This window comes from Notamacropus eugenii, chromosome 2, assembly GCF_028372415.1.
Source record: "Notamacropus eugenii isolate mMacEug1 chromosome 2, mMacEug1.pri_v2, whole genome shotgun sequence".
Lineage (NCBI taxonomy): Eukaryota > Metazoa > Chordata > Mammalia > Diprotodontia > Macropodidae > Notamacropus > Notamacropus eugenii.
This window is the reverse complement of record NC_092873.1, coordinates 409,610,056-409,628,090: the sequence shown is the minus strand read 5'-3', so window position 1 is coordinate 409,628,090 and position 18,035 is coordinate 409,610,056. Positions and strand designations below refer to the sequence as shown.

Here is an 18,035-nt window from a genome sequence, read left to right as displayed (position 1 = left end):
GGGACTGGATGCAAGGGGACAGACTCACTGTCTGACCTCAGCTGAATCTTGGTCACTGCATGCATCAGATAACAGTGCCTGACCTGGATTCTGGAGACCTGGGTTCAAATCCTGTCTCTGATAATTATTAGCTGTGTGGGAACTACTCTAAATTATTGTTGCTTAGTTTTTCTACCTATGAGGGAGAATAATTTTACTTGTCTTTTAGGGTGACTGGGAGCAAATGAGAAGGCCTTTAGATAATATAAAGGATAGCTATACAAATATAAGGTTGTATTTATTGTTATTATTATTTTGTTCTTTAACATCTTTCTACATAGCTATTGATGATTTTCCTGAGTGGCATATCCTTATCCTACAGATCTTCTTGCAAGCAGTGCTGGGATTAATTATAACATGTTCATAAAATATCCAGCCCTATTAGTGTCCACAGTTTGATCTATTACAATGTAATCACAAGGCAGGCAATAAAAAAATGCTATAAATTCTTTCAGAGGGCAAAGCCTCCTCGATAACCTTAGATGAGCAAGACTGCAAGGAGACATCTCAGAATTAATTGCCAGATGGATCCAAAAAAACAAAAATAATCATTCCTTTCACACCTACTATATCTTTCTATCCTCACAATGTGTAGATAAGGCAGGTGTTGTTATCTCTGTTATACGTAGCTCCTGGGGGCACCCTCGCATGAGTGTCCCTTCCAAAGCTACCCCAGGTTTAAAGCATGTTATAGGGTACCATCAACTCAAAACCATAGCTCACAAGATACCTTCCCCCCCACCATCATTTTGTTTTATCAGGTCAACCAGAGAACATATTAGCTTAAAGTAACAGACATTTAATTAAACATCAGAGAAATATCCATGGTAAGAAAAATTTCCCCCAACATAAAGATAAGGGTACATACTTCCACAAGTTACTCCATCAACAGTGGGAGACGTGGCCAGGGCAACTCAGGCTCCTAGGGCAGTATCTCTTCTAGAACACCCTTTTACCTCCACCACTACTGTTTGTTTTCTTGAAAATATACTATTGTCATCTGGTGATATCGTGGGGCTGGAAAATAGCATTACTTGTAAGCTGAGTATCTTTGATGAGCTGCTCTCCTAAAATTTCTCTGCTGAGTTCAGCTTTTTGGTAGGAGATCCAGGTCTTTTGAATCATTGTCTTAAGAGGATACTTCAGTTTTTTCATGAGTTCAGATTCCCAGTCACTTCAAACTAGTGTGTCAGCGAGAGAAGACCTTGGTCATTTAAGTGCGTCTTTTTTCTCCTTCAGCTGCCATTCTGTGAATCCAATTTACTCTTCAACTTGGAGGGAGGAAATTTCTTTAAACTATTTTTTGTTTTTCTGACATCAATTGTGGTCCATATAAACCAGAAATAAGCCTCAAAGAGGCTATGTAGAGCTTATAGATCTGGTGAGTTCTGTTCTACTTTATCTCAGAAAAGAAATTACTTTATTCCATTTATATATGCACGGAGAAATTTAGGCATAGAGATTTATTAGTCTAAGTTCATATAGCAAAATTGTGGTAAAGACAGACTAGAAAACATGGCTCATAACTCTGAACCCACGACTCAAATTTCTTTAATTATATAGTGTTATACAGTGTGTGTGTGTGTGTGTGTGTGTGAGAGAGTGTGAGTGTGTGTGTGTGTGTGTATAAGAGAGTATGTAGAGGAAGGCAGAAAGAGAAAGAGAGAGACAGAAAGAGACAGAGAGACAGGGGGAGGGAAGAAAGGGAGGGAGAGATGGGGGAAAGAGAAACAGAGACAGAGAGAGTCAGACAAATAGGAAAACCAACATATCCAAAATGTAGCATTATGTAAGCGATCCTCAAATGGCTGTGAAGCATAGGTGAAAACCTAGTGAGGGTCCTGGCTTCAGTTCAATTCCATCCAACTCAACAATCATTTATTAAGCACTCATTATGTAAAAGGAACTGAGGAAGATACAAATTTTTTAATTAATTAAAAAAACTTTTCTTAAGTAATTTAATTTGTAAAAAAAAAACGAACAAAAGACAAAGATTTTTTAGTACTATAGACTGTAAATGATCAAGAACATCTATTATTCGCCAATTGTTAAACCCAATACAAAAGCTTTGTATATCTATCTTAAAAGAAATTGATTGTGTTTTAACAGATTTGAAATGACTCATAGATATAATTTTCATTCCTGAAATACTTATCTGTATATGACCATACCAATGACTTGTTAGAACAAGGGTAAAATCAATTCAAAGCTAAGAGAAAAAATAAAAATGAGAAAAAAATAAAGTATGCAATTAAAACAATTCCAATTGGACCTGTTTAAAGATTAACAAAGAAAAATGGGAAATAGATAAAGGAAAAGACATAAATTATATTTTTGTATTGAAATTTAACCCACATAAATCAATTTCCATTGCAAGGAGATCAAAAGAGCCTAAATATCACCTTAGTTAGCAAGTGCTGCCAAGTAGAAAGAGATGACAGTCAAACGTAACACCTATTTAAAATATAAATTCATTTGTAAATTTGTAAAAGAGTAATGGTAGAAAATTATGAACAATATTACCTCATAAAATAGTGACAGGCAGTTAAGAGAAAAACCAACTTAAAAAAGACTTTGTGAGATTCTCAGTTACGCAAAGTCATCCCAAGAACAACTAAAGCTGAAACTGGAAGGACAATAAAAATGTGAAAAAGATCTGCAAAGATTTTTCTTTATAACATACTCCTTTCACCATCAAGGACAGTGGAGCCACCACATTCAGACTCTGACATCACAGTCCCAAATGTATTATACAGGAAGTGGAAGCAGTACTGAAGAAAAGAAAAAGAGGGGAAAAGCAACTAGATTAGACCCAGTGTATGTGGAGGGGTTCTGTGATGGAAAAAAAAGATAATTTTGAAGGTATTTAAGGCATTATTCACAAGGCATTAGGAGAACACATTAAAGGAATTAAAAAAAAAAATCTTATCCCATATTATTAACTTAAAAAAGTGACCTAAAGCACACCAATAACTACCAAGCCATATATCTACTTTTCCTATGATATATGTATTTTTATTAGAAAAATCTATGCACATATAGGGGGATTTCCTCCATGAGAATATTAGGAGGGAAAAGATAGGGATTCAAATGATACTCTACAACAAACTACATCATTACCATACAATTGACTGATGTAGGAAATACAAACTTCTAGTTTGCATGCTGGTGATTCAGTAGAACAAAGCACTTCCAGGGCAATGGACAGGCATAGGGGTGGGCACAAAAAGGCTGCAATGCTTTACAAATATGGCATTTTGAAGAAGTAGTGTATAGGATGGCATAAAAAATATCTGCTTGAAAATGATAGGTGGGGCAATGCGGCAAGAGGGAGGGCTAACTGACGAAAATGCCTATGTTCTACTGGTATCCATTCTGTGGCAAGAGAACTTGAGAGAGAGTCCTAGTATGCTGAACAGGTCCTCTGTGGTAAATTTATTCAAGGACGTGGATGAAAATTGGACAAGATGGGAAGGCACGGATAGGTTATAATATGCATCAGTGGAGGGAATAATCACTTCAGTGAGATCACACATCCATTAGAATATTGGAGTTAATCCCATTTGTGTTTTTATGGCTCTTTTTGACCGTCTTAAAATAATAATAACTCAGATTTCTATAATCCTTTTAGGTTATCACATAGGTTCCTCATAACAACCTTGTGAGTTAGGTAATATGATCATTATTATACACAATTTGCAGATGTGGAAACTGAGGCTCAGAAAGGTTAAGCAACCTTTGTCCAAGATCACATGGCTCTTAAGGAGCTGAGATAGGATCATGGTCTCTTGACTCCAAGTACAGCACACTTTCCTCTAAGACCTATAGTGTCTCATCTTTCCTGATTATTTGACAGAGGATTGTTGCTTTTAATGATTTGTTTTTAGGGACATGGTTGTCGTTGGTGTGCATATTGTTCTCTTTGTTCTGCTTTCTTAACCTTGCACCATTTTATGTCTTTCTATATTTCTTTGAATTCTCCATATTCATGCTTTCTTCTAATACAGCAGTATTGCATTACATGCAGGTACCATCATTTGTTTTGCCATTTTCCAATCATGGACCTGTCATTTGTTTCCAGGAGCTTTTACCCTCCTGCTTCAAATAATGTTGCTAGGAATTATTTTGTACAGCAAGGTTACCAAAACCCTTCCCCCTCGCCCCACTTTTTAGGCTACACATACAGTGGTGGCAAAGAGCACGAACATTTTGTAATTCTTTCTTGATAATGTCAACCTACTTTCCAGAAACACTGAACTAATTAATTATTCTACCAACAACTTATCAATACACCATACTAGCATTCAATTTTGTCTTTTATTGTTTTTTGCCAAATTTATGATTGTCAGGTAGAACTCAGGTCTTTTCATCATCATCATCGTAGTCATTGTCATCATCATTATTATCATCATTCTTATCTTCTTCATCATCATAGCTACCATTTATATAACTTTAAGATTTATTAAGACTTTTACAAATATTATCTTATTTTACCCTCACAACAACCCTGAAAGCAGATACCATTATCGTCATTTTACAGCTCAGGAAGCTGAAGCAGGCAGAGATTAAATGTCTTGCGCAGGGTCACATAGCTGGATAAGTATCTGTGGCTAGATTTGAACTCAGGTCTTCCTGACTCCAAGTCAAATGCTAGAAGTTTTGAATATTTCTTCTATGTAGTTATTAATTTGTGTTCCTATCTTTGAATCCCACCTATTCACATTAAAATACAAAGCTTAGTTAAGTCAGAGTACCTACCCTTAAGGAATTCACAGTCCAATAAGGAGGTATGACACAGATTTCTTCTCTTTTTTCTAGGTTCAGGTGAGGTTCCACCTTCTCTAGAATTCTTTGATCTACTTATTCCTCCACTGAGAGTCTCTGTTTCTCTCTGTGTCTCTGTGTCTCTCTCTCTTTCTCTCCTCAAATATTCATGGAACACCTTGCTTTGCTCTCTCTTTTGCCCTATCTCTCTTTATCCTTTATTAAATGTATATAGCATATCTGACCTAACCCTGCTCCCTCAGGACCAGGACTATTACATCTATTACATGAGGTTCTCAGGTACCCTGAGAGTGGTTGTGGGGGCATTGTCTTGAGCCCTGACCAGTTTTGTTTCCATTGTTTCCTTCATTTGTTGGGGGGAGATAGTGGCTAGCACCCCCACTTCCATTTAACCACTTACCCTCAGACATTTACTTCAAAGATATAGCAAGAATAAACATAGATATAGTTTCCCCAAATACCTTGGGGACCCCCCTACTCCACCTTGGTCTCTGGGTGGGGAGAGGGCAGTTAGGCTCACAACTTAGCTCAGTTCCTACACAATGGTAATTCTACCAAGTTCAAGGCCAGATGTAGCGTGCCTGTCAGATGAAGCTTCTTCTCAGCTACCACTGGGCTGAGTTTTCAAAGGTCATTCTCCAAAGTTACTCCTTGTTCCTCTGGGCATTGAAGCTACACTAGCTGTGAGATAAATTCTGGAATGACAGGGTGTAGAAGAGCCCTCTGGATCTTTCAAATTCCCAAGATCATGTGCTCCACTTCCTTCCCTGGTTACCAACCTCTACCCATCATACCAAGGGGAAGAGAGATGACCAGAATTAACCCAGGATTTTTCAAAGATGCTGACAGTTGCAGCTATTTAGTCAGTGGACTACACATGTGTCTGACATCCACTGTACTTATTTATGGACTCATCATATTTCCCCAGTAGAATGCTTCTTGAGGACAGGGACATTAGATTTTATTTCTCATGTTCCTTCTCTAATGATTTGCACATAGGAGTCCCATGATAGATACTTGCTCAGTTTGAGCCAGTGAAGTTCAATTATTTAGAAACTGAAAACCTGACTTTGCCAGAAGGACCCCTCCAATTCTTTGTATGATTCAGAAGCTAACTTGGCTCTGACTTATTATTCTTCTTTAAAAAAAGAAGGTGGGCCTCTGGCCAAAACACTTTATTCAACTAATGACAGAACAAGGCCAAGAAATAGATCTCATTGTCGTGACCTAGTGCCTGGCCTACTTGTATTGTTTAGCTGATGTTATCCATTTTATTGCTCCTGTACTGTTTTTGTTACGAATTGATTATATCTGGGGAATTAGTTAAAGGTTGGGCTTTCCTTTGGAAGGATATGACTGCCTGAAATAGTCTGCAGGCAGTCAGTTATTACAACTGAGAAGAAATGCTGAGACAGCTTCAATCCATGGCCTCCCCCCACCCCTGTCATCACCTCACACTGCGAGGTGGCACTTCAAATAGTCATGGTAGAACACTAACACTGGAAGGGAATTTATCAACCATCTCATCCAATTCCCTTTAATGATGAAGGAACTGAGATCTGGAGAGTTTTGGCCAAGGATACAACAGCCAGTTAGTAGCACGGTTGACATTGAGGTCTCTTGACTTGAGACCAAAGGTCTTTCCCCTCCATCGTTTGAAAACTAGACAATGGGGCCTTCTTTGAAGATCTGACAGAAATTCTAGTTATACCCAATTCCCAGGAGGATTTATCTGCAGATTCTCTTTTCCTTCTCCTAAAGGATCCTGTTAGGGTAGGGTCTTTTGTAGTTTTAATTTTAGTATTATTTTACTCTTTATGATCCCATTGGGGGTTTTCTTGGCAAAGATACTGGAGTTGTGTGCAATCTCCTTCTCTAGTTCATTTTATAGATGAGGAAACTGAGGCAAATAGAGTTAAGTGGCTTTCCTAGGGTCACACAGCCAATACATATCAGAGGCCAGATTTGAACTCAGGAAGAAGAGTCTTCCTGACTCCAGGTCCAACACTCTATCTACTGTCCCACCTTGCTACCCAGGGTATAGCCTAGGAAATCACATTTATACAGGGTGTCCTAAAAGTCTTTATCACCTTAAAGGTTTGTAAAGCACTCTTCATTCATAATTTCATTTGATTTTTACAACAACCCCATGAGGTGGGTACTATTATTTTCCCCATTTTATGGATAAGATTCAGTGACTCATTCAGGGATACATAGCTAGTAAGAATCTGAGTTAGAATTTCAACCCAAGTTTTCCTGACAGCAGGTCTAGCATTTTATTCACTATGACAAACTGCTTTTAGGGTTTTAGGGATAGATAGTCATTTCAACAATGGGTAGTGCAGTGGATTTCATGCTGGGAATCTGGCCTCAGACATTTCCTTGCTGTGTGACCCTGGGAAAATCATTTAACCTTCTTTGCCTCAGTTTCCTCATCTGTAAGATGAGCTGGATAAGGGAATGCAAACCATTCCAGTATCTTTGCCAAGAAAATCCTAAATGGGACCATGAAGAGTCCAACACAACTGAACATGAAGACATCTCTGGTTATACTTAATTTCCCAAGTCTCTTCCTTATTCACTGTTACTTAAGTGGCACACAATTTAGGGAGTAATTGCCTAGACTGAGAAGTAATTGATATCACTCTCTCTTCCTAGCTGTCAGTAGGAAAGGTGTCTTTGGCCATTGACTAGAAAGTATCAATCCCTGTTCTTTAAAAGTCTTTCCTAAAAAGACTAGTCATACTTCATAGTGGTCATTTTTGAAAGAAAAAAAAAAGAAATTTTGGGAAAACTCAAGCAATATTATTTCTAGAGAAACAGAAACAGACCATGGAGGTTACTTTTGTGTACATACGAAAGTGAAGGGGTTAAACAATTATCTAGATAATTTGAATCAGTTTAGAAAATTCAGGTCATCTTCCATTAAGGCCTCCTTCATAGTAGCCTAGCTTGTTTTTGTTTGGTTTCTTTGCTAATTTTGATATGCATAAGAATGGGCATTATTCAGGGATTTATGTAAACCCTCATAACTTTCTTTTAAAGTGGACTTTGGAAGACACAGAACTTGGGTACCCAACTGTTGAGGCCTTACCACCAGACGGCGCTGTCTCCTTCCTAACAAGACATAGACACCTATATTGAGGACACCGAGGGGGGCTTCTCTTTCCCAGTACCTACAGTATTCTTGGAGATGACTGCAGCAGAGATTGATTTCACCTCTCCTTCTCGTCCCGCGGCAGGGCATCTTTGTCTGCAGAATCCTGTCTAGATTTCAGGCAGTGATGCTCACAAAGGGGAGTCCCCACCCAAAGAAAGCCCTGAGCTCTGCCATAGCCTCCCTCATTGATTTTTCTACGTGACCTGAAACAAATCACGAAACCACTCCGTGCCTTAGTTTCCTCATTTGTGAAATGTATCTCTCTCATTAAGGCAACAATCCAAGGACGACTTTCCATATTAGGAATGTTGTAAGGACAAATTAACTCAAGTATGTCAAAATGAAAGGGTGGTGGATGAGAGAGAATGCACTTATTATATATTCTTCCCTCTCGGAAATTTAATCTACTTTTCTTCAGGGAGGGAGTCATTTCTACTCTCCAGCACCAACAAGTCCTTTCCTTATTAGCTTCGCTTTGTTTAACATCAACCTAAAATTTCTCTTCCATCGTTCTCATTTTGAGAGTGGGGGTGAAGGATGGGGGGCGGGGAAGAAGTCAGGCTGGGGGAGGGGCAATGAACGACTGTCACTGAAGTGTCACGCTGCCCTTTCCTTTCCTTCGCCTGTGTGTGTGTGTGTGTGTGTGTGTGTGTGTGTGTGTGTGTGTGTTTGTGTGTGTGTTGACGCGCGTGTGCTCGAGAAAGAGAGTTCTCGGAGCATCTAGTGCCCGGACGGAGAGGCTGGGCTGCCGAGCGCTTTCTCTGAGAGCAGGGTAGGGGACGCAGCCGCAGCCGCTGAACCTCAGACTCTCACCACCTGTGAGCTCGGAGGACCCCGCGAGTGTGGACTGGAGGGCGCACACAGCCCATCACCTCTCCGGCAGCCTCCCCCCGGCCCTTCTGCATCCCCGGGAGCTCGTAGAAGCCATGGAGCATCCCCACAAAGACGGGGAGACGGCGGCGGCGGCAGCGGCGGCCGCATCGGCTGCGGCCGCGGACCCTCGGGGCGCATCCTCGTCCAGCGGGGTGGTGGTGCAGGTGCGGGAAAAGAAGGGCCCCCTCCGTGCGGCGATCCCCTACATGCCATTCCCCGTGGCAGTCATCTGCTTGTTCCTCAACACTTTCGTGCCGGGACTGGGTAAGGAGAGGTGGGCGGGTGGGATTCCTTCCAAATGCGGGGTGACTTGAGAAGCGGCTGGCCGGGATCGGGGGGGGGTGCGGAGGAGGCCATCGAAGGTGCAATTATGACCAGGCTGAGGGGGTGCAGCTGCCATCCCCGAGGGCGTCCTGGATGGAAGCCCACCCCAGAAGCTGCTCCCCTTTGAGGCGGGGGCGCTGTCGGGTTGCTGGGTAGAAGGAGGTGGGCGACATCCCGGGGGGAAAAGGAGGGAGTAAAGGGGCCAGAACCTTTCCCCCGACGCCACCTCATTAACTAACTCTTAGCCTCCCCTTCCCAGTTAGCGAGGAGCTCGAAACTTTTTGGGTAGAATTGGAGGCGCCAGATGAGCTGCAGATGGAGGATGCTCCTCGCAGCCTTGGTGCTACAATCCATGGGGTCTGCTAGTTCATTCTCCTTCCTTGCACCCCGACCACCTTTACTTCTGCCGGCCGGGTTGAAAATGAAAGCTGGCTCGAGTAGACCCACTTCTCTATTTTGTTCCCATAGGGCATCTAACCCCTTTCTCTCCCCTTTTCTATTTAAATGGACTCAGGGAGAAGGAAAAATGCATTTTTATGGGCTAGAGGAGGGAGAAAAGGACCCAGGGCGGTGCCCTGTAGCTGGCACAAAGCCCTAGGACTGGTGGTTTCTAGAGAGTTCTCCAATCCTCAAAGTTGTCAGAGGGAGAAAGAGAGAGAGGGAGAGAGGGACCAAAAGAAGGAACAGGACTGGGACAGGATGAGATCTGGGCTGAGGAGTGGCTCACCCGCACCTCTGTCTGTTGGCCAGCAGGGGATCGGATAGTAAGCGCCCTGCCTTCCTGTCTTTTCTCATTACCTTCATCCTTATTTTAAAAAAGCACCTCTGGTAGCTCAACGAAAAAGTCGCTTGGCTATTATCAACGTTTGTTTTTGTATTGTTTTGTTTTTCTTTTTCTATCCAACCCCACCTGTTTGGTTTTCCAGACGAACATAAGAGTGAAGTGAGGATTTTATGATCAGTTCTACCTAAGTCCATTTCCAGTAAACTAGAATGTACAGATATACACACTTGGTACTGGATGGGAGCCGGTTCTATCCCAACTGGGTCTGATGCCAAAATTCCAGCTGGGGGTGGGTGGAGAAGGAGCATGAAGAAGGAAAAATTTTTGCTGTCAGTCTTACCTCAAGCCTTAAACCTCCACCCCTCCCTATTTACACCCTTGGGGCTCCCTTCTCCCACTCACTCCAGCCTTGGCACAGGTTGTACTTGGCATGACTATGAGGCCCTCAGTTCAAACACACCCCTCCTCCCCCTCCCAGCAGTGAGAGCTTTCAGGCTCCTAGAACTGTTGGCAGAGGCAGAATGCTGTGGGCCTGAGCTGGGAAAAGGCAATCCTTTCTGGATCTACCTCAGTAAAAGACTTGCTTCTGCACAGCCTGGCAGTAGGGAGCCCAGGCATGGCCCTTGGTTGGCTTCCCAAACCCTCTGTGTCCATGCAGAAGTTATTCTCCTCAGTTCTTTGCCCTTTCTCATGGTCTTGCTCAATCCTTCACTTAATACCCCACAGCAGACTTATTAATATTTATTGATAATATTATAATAGCTAGCATTTACATAGCATCTATGTGCTATTACAAATATTATCTCATTTTATCCTCACAACAACCCTGGGAGGTAGAAGCAATTATCATCCCCATTTCACAGTTGAGGAAAGTAAGGTAAACAGAGCTAGTAAGTATCTGAGGTTGGATTTGAACTCAGGTCTTCTTGACTGCAGACCCAGTTTCTATACACTTTAAAAGAATTTCATCTAGGGCTGTACTCAAAAGTATATGAAAAATGGGAAATTTGTTGTGGGATAGGAAAAGGAAACAAAGTGCATTTGCTCATGGCTTACATAATACCCACATAAACCATATAGTCTATCCTCAGAAGATTTTTGTGTTAAAATACCAACATTTCTACCTTTCAGTGATTGTTTTCATCCCTTATTTATTTTTCCCAGACCAAGAATTCCCCCAGAAGTAGCAACAGAAGCAGGAGGAAAGGAACAGGAAGTGGGGAGAGAGCCACAAAGAACCTGTTTCAGGTCACTAATGGCTCCTGATATACAATTTCCAAATTGCATTGACTTAGTGAATACTAGCTGCCTTAGCCTGAACCTCCTGCTGAACACCTAGCATGAGGGAATTTACCCAAGCCCTGCCTACAAGTCATATATACAAATACATCCTACAGATTGGTGTCAGATATGTGTGAGATTCAGAGACCATTTTGAGTTTTTATGAGAGGCAGCATGGTGAATAAAGTGAGCAGAGATGGAACTGGCCTCAAAGCCAAGAAGGCTTGGGTTCAAGTGTCACTGACATTGGCTGGGGAAGTCATTTACACGCAGTTCTCTAGACAATTGTAAGATTGCAAGTTGCAGAAACCTGCTTTGATCAGAGGGAGCTTTCCCTGCCAATGAAATCCCAGGTCTGGACCCTATTCTCTGGTGCTTGGGGGTGCCCTATAGTGATCTAGGCCCTATGTTGCATCATGAAAAAAACTTTTTGCATTTAAACAATGTCAGGGAGACAAGCGGATGCCCCTTTAGTTATGTCAGAAAGCCCTACTTGCTGGAATAAAAACACACTGTCTTTCCATCTGTTTGGAGGATGTGGATAGTATCATTGTTGATGTGCTCGGGTTCTACTTTCTTTTTCTCAAGTGGTGAAGTAAATGCCACCCTATGGTATTTTACAGTAAAAAATAAACTAATGCCAGGATGGAAGTGGCTTCCCCTTTCTGCCTCCCCTAGGAAAGTTTTCTCCTTTGGGCCCAGAGGGACAGTCACTCTTCAGAATGGATTATAAATATTTGGATTACAGTAATAATAGCTAACGTCTATATTGTGCTTTATGATTTGTAGAACGGCTCACACGCATGCTCTCATTAGATTTCATGTTATGACACTATACATGTGCACATATTTCAAATGCAATAGAATCATGCGCTAATCCTTTTAGTGACAGGAGAAATTTAGAAAGCGTCATTGTTGACATCTTCATCCTCAGACACACAAGACAGTTAGGCACACACTCACCCATACTTAGAGCTGTTGTTTCTCTCCAGGCATTGTGGGCTAGAAGGTAGAGTCAGAAGAATGAGAATAAGGAGATCTGGGTTTGAGTTTTGGCCCTGTGCCTTACCAGGTCTGTAACCCTAAACAAAAGGCTTCACTTCTCTGAGCCTCAATGGCTACCTCTACAAAATAGGGAGACAAAGGTTTATAGGATCATAGATTTAGAACTGCAAAGAAGCTCAGGGACCATCTAATCCAACCCTCTTGTTTCATGGATGAGGAAACTGAGGCCCAGGTGATTAAGTAATGACTTGCTCAAGTAAGCAGATGCCACAGTGGATAGTGCACCAGACCTAGAGTCAGGAAGACACATCTTCCTGAGTTCAAATCTAGCCTTAGACATTTATTTACAAGCTGTGTGGCCCTGGACAAGTCACTTAATTCTGTTTGCCTCAGTTTCCTCATCTGTAAAATGAGCTGGAAAAGGAAATGCAAACCACTCCAGTATCTTTGCCAAGAAAACCCCCAGTGGGGTCACAAAGTGTTGGACATGACTAAACAGATATGAGAGGTGAGATTTAATTTAGCTGAACTGGATAGCCCTAAGATCCTACCCAAATCTAGCATTCTATAATTATAGTGCACACCCACTGAAAGGGGCGATCATAGCTTCAATTTTATGTTTGCCTCTTTTTTGATTGACTTAGTGAAGTAAGCTTCCCATTTCAAATAGAGAGAGGCCCAGTCCTAAATTTTGGTTTTCTCTGAACTCTGGCTACCCCCTCAGGCTAATATGGGACATCAGAATGTTATTGAACAACGTATATTTGTATATATGCTGTGCATATACACACACTATGTATCCAGTCCTTTAAAGCCTATCTTTTCTCATGCATGAAGTATTCCAAGACCCTTACAGTCCAAATGATTTCTCTTTTCCCAGAACAGGTGATGCTCATTATCTGTATTTGTCAACTGGCAATTCATTACAGCTTTGTGTCATCTCTTAAATTATTTTCTTTTTTAAAAATATTTTTTCCTGTTACATGTAAAAACAATTTTTAATATTCATTTTAAAAAACTTTGAGTTCCAAATTCTCTCTCTTTCTCCTTCTCCTCCTTGAGAAGGCAAGCAATTTGACATAGGTTATACATGTACGGTCATGCAAAACATATTAACTTATTTTCTTTATTGTTATTTAACTCTTCTATTTTTATTTATAGAAGTATTGTGGCACTGTAGAGAGCTGGCCTTGAAACCAGAATGGCCTCTTCTCAAGTCATGTCTCTGACACATACTAGCTGTGTGACCCTGGGCAAGTTACCTGCTAGTTAATCAATCAATAAGCATTTATTGAACACTTAATATATGTCAGGCACTGTACTAAGCGCTGGGGATTCAAAGAAAGGCAAAAAGACAGTCCCTGCCCTGAAGGAACTTACAGTCTAATGGAGGGGACAACAAGCAAACAGACATACAAACAAGCTCCATGCAGGATAAATAGGAAATAATTAACAGAAAGAAGGCATTAGTATTAAGAAATGTCTAAGGCTAGATCTGAACTCAGGAAGATAAGTCTTCCTGACTCCAGGTCTGGTGCACTATCCACTGTGACATCTGCTTACTATTTATGTAATCTTGAGCAAGTCATTATTTAATCATCTGGGCCTCAATTTCCTCATCCATGAAATAAGAGGGTTGGATTAGATGGTCCCTGAGGTTCTTTCCAGTTCTAAATCGATGATCCTAAATAACCCTCTAAGTCTATACATTGAAGAGAAGGGGCCAACCTATTGCTAGAGGGGATTTCCATCATCTCAGGGTTCCTAAAACCAATGAAATGACAGGTTCTGTTCCCATCCCTACTGTTGCTTAACTTTTTATGAATTCATAACCTTCTACCCAAGTTCTTTGTAAACTTCTTAAGAACAACGATAGACAGTATTTTAAATTTCTTTCTTTCTCACACTATGCTGTAAAGTCATAGGACTGTAGGCAATAGAACTGGGGTGCAGATTGGGTTGGAAGGAGAGGTGGAATTTAGAAATCACTTAGTCTAAGTGCCTTATCTTGCATATGAAAAACTGAAGCCCACAGAGGGAGAGTGACCTGCCCAGGGTCACACAGCTCACAAAGTGCTTGATGAATATTTATTAAAGTAGACTCATAGTTGCAGGAGGATCCTTTAGAGTCATTGATCTATTCCAGTTCTCTTGTTTTGTAGAGCGGTAATTTGTTTAAGATTGTAAAGCTAATTTAGGGGGATAAATGTTACTAGAACTCAAGTCTCCTAAATTCTAGTCTTGGACTCATTCTGTTATACCACAGTGGCACCGAATATGTGTCCATGTGTATGAGATAGTACTGATAAAAAACAAACAAACAAGTAAAAAACTACTTACAGGATTGGGAGGGAAGGACAGAAACAACACAGAGTTCAAAATGTAACAAAAATAAATATAATTTAAAAAAAATCTCTGTATGTATAGTTTATAATATTATTATTATAAAGGAACCAATTGCTTTTGTTGGAGCCAAATGTTAGTACCTGATTAGCATTACTTTCGGGACAAATCCCATTGTGGGTTTGGGTCAGAGTCTGGAGGTGGGCCACCTAAGCTATGGCCAATCCAGCTCTCATGAACTGAGTGTCAGGCCTTGAATGGGACACCTTGAGGGGATAATCTAGATTCTAGTCAGTCAACAAAACTCATTTGTTCATTTATTTAATCATTCATTTACAGATATTTGTAACATCTCTGCTACTGAGAAACATGGTGGTATAGTGAGAATCAAAGGTGTCAAACTCAAAGAGACATGAATCCCAATGGGCAGCAGATTGACTTAGAAAACTGCAAATTGGCATTATCTATGTTGTGTGGTTTTAAAATTTATTTTGTTAAATATTTCCCAATTATATTTTATTATGGCTCTCTCTGTACTGGGGAGTTTTGTGGGCTGTGCTGGGAATTTGATACCACTGGATTATACTGGTTTTGAAATTAGGAGATCTGAGTTCAACTCCTGACCCTGGCTCATATCAGCTGTATGGTCCTGGGCTACTCACTTAACTACTCACTAACTTCTTCATCTGTAAAAAGGGTGTATTATCTACCTTATAGAATTGTTGAGAAGAAAATGTTTTGTAAATGTTAACTCATTTTATAAATGTAAATCATTATTACTATGTTGAAAGCATGGTAATAGAAGGAAGGGGAAAATAGGAATGCTCTGGTAAACGTTTAACAACCAGACATGGTGGGAAAAAATGTATGTACACACTTTTGAGTTGGATCAGAATTATTAACACTTTCTTAAGTCTAGAGATAACAGAACAATAAATCAAACCCTGATTTGCAGTGATTTCTGAGGTGTAAATGCTACACTGCAAATTTTCAAGGCAGCTAGAGCGGATTCCAGTACACCTCTCAAAATAAGGCATGGTCTCTGACTTGATAATCTAATAGGGAGGATTATTTTATATATAGCCTTCATATATGTATATATGTGTATGTATATGTATATATGTATATACATGTATATAATGTATATTGTGTCTGTGTCTCTGACTTGATAATCTAGTAGGAAAGATGATTTTATATACATCCTTCATATATATATATATATATATATATACACACACAAAATATACACATATATGTGTGTATGTATATATGTATGTATATATATAATATATTGTGTCTGTGTGTTTATATATATTAATAAGCAGTTGTTGTTGTTGAGTCATTTCTAATATGTTTCACTTTTCATGATTCCATTTGAGATTTTCTTGACAAAAAACCTGGAGTGGTTTTGCCATTTCCTTTTCCAGTTCATTTTACAGTTGAGGACACTGAGGCAAACAGGGTTAAGTGACTTGCCCAGGGTCACACAGCTAGGAAGTGTCTGAGGCCAGATTTGAACTCAGGAAGATGAGCCTTCCTGACTCCAGGTTCCTCATTCTATCTACCTACCTGCCCACTAATAGGCAATACTTTACAATGAGTATAAAATTGTTTGAGGTTGGAAAAGAGACTAAACCCATGATTTCATAGGGGTAACAATCTCCAAATGAGGAAACTTCTGCTACTAATGAAGACTTACGCTCACTCATAACCTATAGTTTTAGAGAGTTACCTGGAGCACTGATGTTAAGTGATTTGCTCAGAACCATATAACCTTTGTGGGTCAAAGGCAGGACATAAACCCAGGTCTTCCTTATTCTCTATCCATCATGTCACATTAGAACCACTTAATAACTATAGTGTAAAATAGAATATAGACATCTAGGTGTCTCAGTGGACAGAGAGCTGGGCCTGGAGTCAGGAAGACCTGAGTTCAAATCCACCCTTAGATACTTGTTAGCTGTATCACTTAAGTCACTTAACCCCATTTGCCTCAGTTTCCTCATCTATAAAATGAGCTGTAGGAGGAAATGGCAAACCACTCCAGTACCTTTGCCGAGAAAACCCTAGAAGGACTCACAAAGAGTCAGACATGACTGAAAAATTACTAAGCAACAACAAAATAGAACACATCAGAAGCCGAAGAGCTAGAAAATATTTAGCAAATTTGGAGGAAGGAAGGCTCTTTTCTCGCTAGGAGATCAGTGAAGACTTCATGGGAAAAGTCATTCAGGCTGAGCCCTGAAAGATGAATAGGATTTCAGAAGACAGAATGGGAAAGCTGGGAGAGGTCATTTAAGGCAGAGAGAGCAGTGCATGCAACTGTAGAGAAGAGGGAAGGTACTGGCTGTACACAAGTGGTGAGGAGTGATTCAGTTTCACTGGAGAAGGGCACACGTGGTGGGCAATTGCATCTCACTTGACTTCCAGGGCTGTTGGGAAGTTAAATGAGACGTTTCTAAACCACTTGAAGCCTCAAAGTGCCATGAAAATACTAGTTGTGGTGGTGGTGGTTTGATGCTGCTGCTAAATGCCAGGGTAAGGGGCTTGAACTACATTTAGTAGGTAGAAGATTGCTTTTAAATGGCTGTGAACAAAGGAGTGATATGATGAGATCTCTGTATAGGGGAGTTTAATGTGACTGGCACAAGGGATGGATCAAGGAGGGAGGCTGATGCAGTATTCCAGGCAAGTGGTAATAAAGGAGCAGTGGGAGTAGGGAAGAGGGAATAGATTGAGAGAGATGGCAGAGTCAGAATCCACAGGGCTTAGGAACCTACTCTAATAATTGTCTTCTGAGCTAAAAGCAGGATGTGACCAGGGAGGAGGTGAGCTGAATGCTGAGTACCTATAGCAGAATATGGCTATCTATTGTGCTGGAGAGATCAGGGGCAGGATAAGGCATGGCCTAGGGAGCATATACTTAAATAAAATTTCCTTTAATATTTCAAGCCTCGATTTAATTAATTTTCCCATCCCTGTTCCCCCTCCTCTGAAAAGTAATTCTTGGGATGAATTCCCAGAGTGTGTCCTGAATGGGGTAGAGATGAATTGTGACATTATTGTGAATCGTCACAATTGTGAATAACCAGCATCCTGGTGCATTTCAGCATCCTGGTCGCATGCAGCACGTGAGGCTGATATCTAAGTTAATTTGACAGGCTTGGGAAGGGTAAAAGGGAGGGCAAATTATTTTGTGGACCTTGGAAAATGGAATCTCCCACGGAGACTTTTATGCCCCCTCCTCCCTAGCTGTGTGGGAAGGAATATATCTTTGTGACAGACTTTATGGTTATGGTACCAAAACTTGGGAGAGGGGGTGGTGAAAATAATCATGCCAGAGATAAGATACTTATTTTTATACTTGTCTTATTGACTGACTGAACATCCTTTCTACTGGATTGTGAAGTATTTTTAAGGCAGGAATTGTGTGATCTTTTG

At 40.7% G+C, this 18,035-nt stretch overlaps 1 protein-coding gene across 1 annotated transcript in view; it reads left to right on the top strand.

Annotated features, from left to right (window-relative positions):
• Nucleotides 1-8,561: 8,561 nt before the first annotated feature.
• The window catches only part of STUM (stum, mechanosensory transduction mediator homolog), a 109,173-nt gene continuing 99,699 nt past the window's right edge, over nt 8,562-18,035 (top strand). The window contains exon 1 of the mRNA XM_072647688.1: nt 8,562-9,121. Within this exon, the coding sequence (XP_072503789.1) occupies nt 8,911-9,121 (211 nt within the window). The 5' untranslated portion in view covers nt 8,562-8,910. The remainder of the gene's footprint in view (nt 9,122-18,035) is intronic.